Consider the following 6,568-nt stretch of genomic DNA (forward strand, 5'->3'; position numbering starts at 1 on the left):
AAAACCCGAGATTTATTACAAAAACTTGCTTAAAGGCTGTTTCGGACAAATTTTACGTTTTTTCGACTTATTTTTTCTGAATTTCGCAATTCTTCAGTGTGTTCAAATAAAATTTTTCGAATTTTTTTGTTTTTAATCTCAAAAAGGTGCTTAAATACTCAAAAAATATTATTTTTAGTCTATTTTGTCAAATTTTTGGCTTGTTTTTAAGGAAACAATTGCGTTTTTAGCTAAAAAAAACTTGCTAAAACGATCAAAAATGCAAAAATTATCTAAATTTTTTATTTAATTTATTGATTTTTTGGTTCGTATTAGTAAAATCTCGCCAAAAACCTAAGATACCATTACAAAAACTTGCTTAAAAGCTTTTTCGATTAAATTTTACGGTTTTTCGACTTATTTTTGTCTGAATTTTACTCAAAAATCAAGTAAAACATTTTTACAATAAATACCGGATGTTAAAAACGGAACACACAGTATATTTTCTAAAAACAAACATTTCGTCAAAGATGTTTCAATCAAAAAAAACTTTTTTTTTTCAAACAAAAAATTATTCGTCCAATAACCCATCGTAATTCCATTGTTTTCTCTCTCTTTCTCTCTCCCTCTCTCTCTCTCTCCTCTGTCTCTTTTCCTACTTCTCTCTCTCTATCTCTCTATTAAAAAAACGTTTAAAATTTTATTTAAGAATTTTATTTTATTTACAATCAATTTTAAAATGATCCTCGATTTGGTACAAGGCCTTGTCTTTCGTCTCCGGTAGAAACAAGATCAAAACGATGGTCCCCACCATTGCCAACATTCCATAAACAAAAAACGTCCCCTCGAGTCCAAACTGCAGAATCATAGTTGGTGTGGTTTTAACCACCGAAAAAAAGGCCAAATATGCCATTAGGGCCGAAATCCCGCTTCCAATCCCTCTATGAGCCAACGGGAAGACCTCACCCATCATGGTCCACGGCAACGGCACAAACCCAATGGTAATAAAACTGACATAAGTGACGAGTGCAACCAACGGAATGAAAGTGTACCCCGAAATACCTGGATAAAATCTCACAGCAAATATGAAAGAACTCAAAATGAAAAGCGAGACAAAAGTCCCAATCCCACTAATGATGGCCAAAGGACGACGTCCTAATTTTTTCAAAAGGACGCACGCAAAAACCGACATAAAAACCCGAATTGTGTCAATGATCAACATTGCGAGATACTCATCGAAATTTCCACCCAAAGTCTCCTGAATTATGGAAACTGAGTAAAATGTGATTGCGTTAAGACCCGCCCATTGACACGTGACGAAAAAAACCACGATTATGACCAATGGTTTGGTAAATTCGGGTTTATTTAGGGTTTTTAGTGTGTTGAAAAAACTTTTTTTTTCCTCGTGGTTTAATTCCACTTGTCGGGTGAGTAAAACTTGCAATTCCTTCGTGGCCTCCTCTGATTGGCCTCTGCACCACTCGAAGGCCCTTTTGGCCTCCTCAACACGCCCCATTTTGGCCAACCACGTGGGGCTTTCGGGGGCAAAAGCCATGAAAACGAGGCAAACCACCGGAAAGCTGCAACAAGTCAAGGCTGTGTCTTGCCAATTGACGAAAGTCCCAATCAAATGGGACAAAAACAGTCCCAGAGCGATGGCAAAACTGATGGAGGCGAGGAGGAACCCCCGGAATTTGGGTTCGGACGTTTCGCTCATGTAGACGCCCGTCGGGGGGCCCAAAAGGCCGACGCAGAAGCCGGTGAGGAAGCGCCCCATGAGGATCATGGTGATGGAGGAGGCGCAGTAGAGGATGAGCCAGCCGATGATGCAGGGGAGGCAAGTGAGCATGTGGGTGGCTCGTCGGCCGATTTTCTCCATGAGGATGCCGCCGAGGATGCAACCGAAGGCCATGGGTAAGGCCGCCATGGAGGCGATCCATGAGGAGGTTTCCGCGTCGATTTGGAGGGTCGTGGAGTTGAGTTGGGGGAGGAGGATGGCGGAGAAGCCTTCGGTCATGCCCAAGGAGGTGGTGATGAGGATGGGGCCCAACGCCACGAATGTCTGCAATGGAAAAATAACTCGCGTTTCTCGAGATCTTAGAGAGTCAAAAAAGTGCATAAAACGTTATTTATTTTTTTGAGTGTTTGTGAAATCTCGAAAATAGTCAATTTACCTTAAGTCGTAAAAACGCTTAAAGTGTGGTTTTCTAGACGTAAAATTACGCGCTGAACACGATGCAGCAAGTTAAAATACTCAACGATGCATAGTTCCTAATAGTTTTGAAGTTATAGGCGGATTTAAATTTTGGATATTTTTGACTTTATCACAAATTTTCTCGATAACTATTCATCGTAGAGCACTGAACTTTTTAATATATGATAGAAAATTCAATTTTCTATCCAACGGTACCAAATACAAGACGTTATCTTTAATCAGTCCGGAGTTATTGCCATTAGACCGCTCCGGGTGCCGAAAATCGAACAAAATCTCGGCAAAAATCAAAAAAAAAATTATCTTTAAAATTGATCTATTTTACGTTTTTTACATTTCTAGAGGTCTTAAGGACTCAAATAAGTGCATAAAACGACATTGGGTCAAGTTTCAAAAATTTTGAATTTTTTGAGTTTTTGAAGGTGAGCTGTAGTAAAATCGTAAAAATAGTCAATTTACTAAAAGTCATAAAAACGCTTGAAATATAGTTTTCTAGACGTAAAATTACGCGCTGAACACGATGCAACAAGTTAAAATACTCTACGATGCTTAGTTTTTGAGATATTGAGTAATAAAGTTAAGAATAAGGCTAAAAGTAAAAGCACTATATCCGATTTTGACCAAAAATCAACATTTTTTGATTCTTATGAAAAACTAGTACTATATGTAAAATTAACCGGAGAATACGCCTGAATAAACCGCTTTGACCTAGGACTTATAGTTTTTGAGATATGAATTTTTTTTTGAAAAAACTAAAAATGGCTCTGTACCCGGAACCATAACCCGGGGCGACTTCCGGTTTGCGCCAATAAATAGATAATTTCAAGCTACTTTTAATGTTTTTTAGCTCTTTGCTCTAAATCTTATAGTTTCGTAGAAAAACGCGTTTAAAGTTTCACAATTTTGAKAATTTTSACTTTTTGAACGGCGATTACGGCCAAACTATTAGACTTAGAGCAATCAGTCCAACTCCATCGTAATCAGCGTAAGAAAATCTATCGACTGAGGCCAAAGCCAAGTCGATATCTCGCAAAAAAAATTTGAATTTTTAAACGCCGATTACGGCGAAACTAAAGGAGATAGCCCAATGTGGTTGGTAAATTCGTAATCAGCGCGTCAAAATCTATCGGATAAGATAGGTTTAAATCGAATCTGAGACATGTTCAAAAACACTAGATTTTAAGGGGGGGGTGTTGACAAATTTTTAGTTTTTTTTTATTTGTAAATTGCGGCAAAACTGTGCCTCAATGATGTAATGTTTTGACCTAAACCTATGTAAAATGTTCCGGGGAATCGATTGGCGTCAAAAAAACTGCGAAATTCCTAATAGTTTTGAAGTTATAGTCGGATTTAAATTTTCGATATTTTTGTCTTTATCACAAATTTTCTCGATAACTGTTCATCGTAGAGCACTGAACTTTTTAATATATGATAGAAAATTCAATTTTCTTTCCAACGGTACCAAATATAAGAGGTTATCTCCAATAAGTCCGGAGTTATTGTCATTAGACCGCTCCGGGTGACGTTTTTTGCATTCCTAGAGGTGCTAAGGACTCAAAAAAATGCATAAAACGTTAATGGGTCAAGTTAAAAAATATAAATAATATAAATAAATTTACACAATGTGATCACTTATAGTCATAAAAAATAATATCAAAAGGACAAAAAGTTGGAGCATACTTTTTGAAAATTGAGGATTATGTGATTATTATTAAGTAAAACATTGAACATTTTGTGAGTAGTTTATTAAAAAAAAAAAAAATGACAATATAAAATTACAAAAACCCAAAAATTGGTCATTTTACCTGTCTCACCCTTGGCGAAAACCTCTCATAGTCAATCATCACAATTTTGTAACCACGTTTTCCACTAGTTAAAAATAAACTGCTAATTAATACTTGATTACACTTAATTTATAGCATCATTGTTTTGAATTAACACTAAACAAACACTTATTTAAACTCATCTTCAATTTCGGCCAAAGTCTTATCTTTGGTTTCTGGTAGAAAAACCCAATTGAAAATTGTCCCAAACAAGGCCACAGTCCCATAAACCAGAAACGTCCCATCCGTTCCCAACCCATCAAACATCGCTGGACTTGTTTTAACAACAGTGAAAAACGCCACAAAGGCCATAAACGACGACACACCCGAACCGACATTTCGATACCTCAATGGGAAAATTTCACCCATCATGGCCCATGGTAATGGGACAAACCCGATAGTTATGAACGTGATATAGGCCACGAGTCCAACCATTGGTACTAACGGGTAGTTCAAAGCCACGAAACGAGTACTAAAACTGTACCCACTGAGGAGGAACAAAGAGAGACAAGTCCCAAAACCGCTGATTAGAGCGAGAGGTCGTCGACCAATCCGCTTCATGATGAAACAAGTGACAATCGACATGGCCACTCTGATTAAATCAACAACAAGCATGGCCAAATACTCGTCCAAACCTTGGTTTAGGGTTTTCCCCATTATGGACACGGTGTAAAAAGTCAAAGCGTTAACACCTGCCCATTGGTTGGTCACAATAAACACAACAATAATGGTTAGTGGTTTCAAAAATTGGACTTTTGTCATTTTTGAGTCCAAATCTTTGGGACGTTGTAACATTTCGGTGAGTTCTTTTTTGGCCTCGTCACTATCACCGCGACACCAAAAAAACGCATTTTGGGCCTCAGAATTTTTACCCATTTTGGCCAACCATGATGGTGATTCTGGTACTAGATTTAGTACCACAAGACTTAAAACTGGTAAAATTAATGACACTCCACTTGTGGTCCTCCACGTGAGAAAAGTGCCCAAAAAATGGACTAAAAACAGTCCTAAGGCCATTGCGAGGGATATGGACGCGAGGAGGAAGCCCCTAAATCGGGGCTCGGACGTCTCACTGATGTAAACCCCCGTCGAGGGGCCCAAAAGCCCCCCACAAAGCCCCGTCAAAAAACGCCCAATTAAAATCATCCAAATGTCTCGAGAAAAAGTAATTAGAGTCCAACCCACCAATGAGGGGATTTGGGTCAAAATTTGGGTCGTTTTGCGACCCAAAGTCTCCATTAAAAACCCCCCCAGGATGCACCCAAACGCCATCGGCAACGCCGCCATTGATGCTACAAAAATCACTAAATTGTTGCCAATGTCACGAAAAAAATTACCAATCCAAGAAGCGTCATTTTGATTTGTCACTAAAGTGCTGTTTTGGAGTTGGGGTAAAAGCACAGCGGAATATCCCGAAGTCATTCCGAGGCTGATCGTGGAGAGTAAAGGACCGGTGGCTACAAAAATCTGGGGAAAATTTTTGTTTTGGTTTTGGGGGAAGTACTCACTTGACGAGTCAGTGGAGTTTGGAGGAGGCGAATTTTGGTCTTCATTTTGGCACAGTTGAAGTGAAATGACTTTCACATTGTTTCTTCTTGACGATTGGAAAGTGAAGTGACATTGGATTTGTGTGCAAAGAGCGTGTTTGTGTTTGCGCCGGTTGGGGGGAATTTGCATAATTTCTATTATTGCTTTTAAATATTTTTCCTCAGTTTCATATACAGGGTGTCTTAGAACTCGCGTACTAAGAAAGATAAGATACCAGAAATGTGGGAAAAATGTTTAAAAAATTCTATCTGTCAAAAATTTGACATTTATTTTTTGACATTTGACATATTTTATGTCTTTTTGGAATTATTTTGGAATGAAAGAAGGAGAGGAAAAGGCGCCAATCAAGCTTAAAAATCGTTAATTAACATTTACTTAATTATCCAGACTGCATTAAACCTCGGTTAAATGCAAAAATGAAAAAAATCGAAACACGGGATGACACTTGAAAAAAATAAAGTTTGTATTATAAACAAATTTTGAGAAAACGAAAAAAATTCATTACAGCCCTAAAAAGCCATTGTAAACCTACCATTTTTTTACATCGAATACCCTTTTAATAGGCTTCATTTTCAGCAAAAATGAAAAAAATCGATACACGGGATGACACTTAAAAAAAATTAAGTTTGTATTATAAACAAATTTTGAGAAAGCGAAAAAAATTCATTACAGCCCTAAAAAGCCATTGTAAACCCACCATCTTTTTTAAATCAAATACCCTTTTAGTAAGCTTCATTTTCTAGAAAAATGAAAAAATCTATACACGGGATGACACTTGAAAAAAATAAAGTTTGTATTATAAACAAATTTTGAGAAAACGAAAAAAATTCATTACAGCCCTAAAAAGCCATTGTAATCCTACCATTTTTTTTACACTCAAATGCCCTTTTCATAAGCTTCATTTTCTGCAAAAATGAAAAAAATCCATAGACGGGATGACACTTGAAAAAAATAAAGTTTGTATTTTAAACAAATTTTAAGAAAACGAAAAAAATTCATTACAGCC

General features: G+C 37.1%; 1 protein-coding gene across 2 annotated transcripts; it reads right to left on the bottom strand.

Moving 5' to 3' along the window:
- Nucleotides 1–683: 683 nt before the first annotated feature.
- On the bottom strand, nucleotides 684–5,645 carry LOC123008478 (facilitated trehalose transporter Tret1-2 homolog). Of its 2 annotated transcripts, XM_044404291.1 has the most exons (4): nucleotides 5,523–5,645; nucleotides 5,352–5,481; nucleotides 5,200–5,306; nucleotides 684–2,041 (listed from the first exon to the last, which is right to left on the bottom strand). In XM_044404291.1, exons 1-4 carry the CDS (start codon nucleotides 5,565–5,567, stop codon nucleotides 698–700), a joined length of 1,626 nt encoding a protein of 541 aa, XP_044260226.1. In that variant the 5' UTR covers nucleotides 5,568–5,645; the 3' UTR covers nucleotides 684–697. The 2 variants fall into 2 exon arrangements, with proteins under 2 accessions (XP_044260226.1, XP_044260227.1); XM_044404292.1 differs by lacking the exons at nucleotides 5,200–5,306; nucleotides 5,352–5,481; nucleotides 5,523–5,645 and adding an exon at nucleotides 3,997–4,180.
- Nucleotides 5,646–6,568: the final 923 nt, after the last annotated feature.

The sequence above is a fragment of the Tribolium madens genome, unplaced genomic scaffold (assembly GCF_015345945.1).
Source record: "Tribolium madens isolate multiple individuals breed KSU strain unplaced genomic scaffold, Tmad_KSU_1.1 Scaffold_71;HRSCAF=194;Tcas5.2_LG6, whole genome shotgun sequence".
Lineage (NCBI taxonomy): Eukaryota > Metazoa > Arthropoda > Insecta > Coleoptera > Tenebrionidae > Tribolium > Tribolium madens.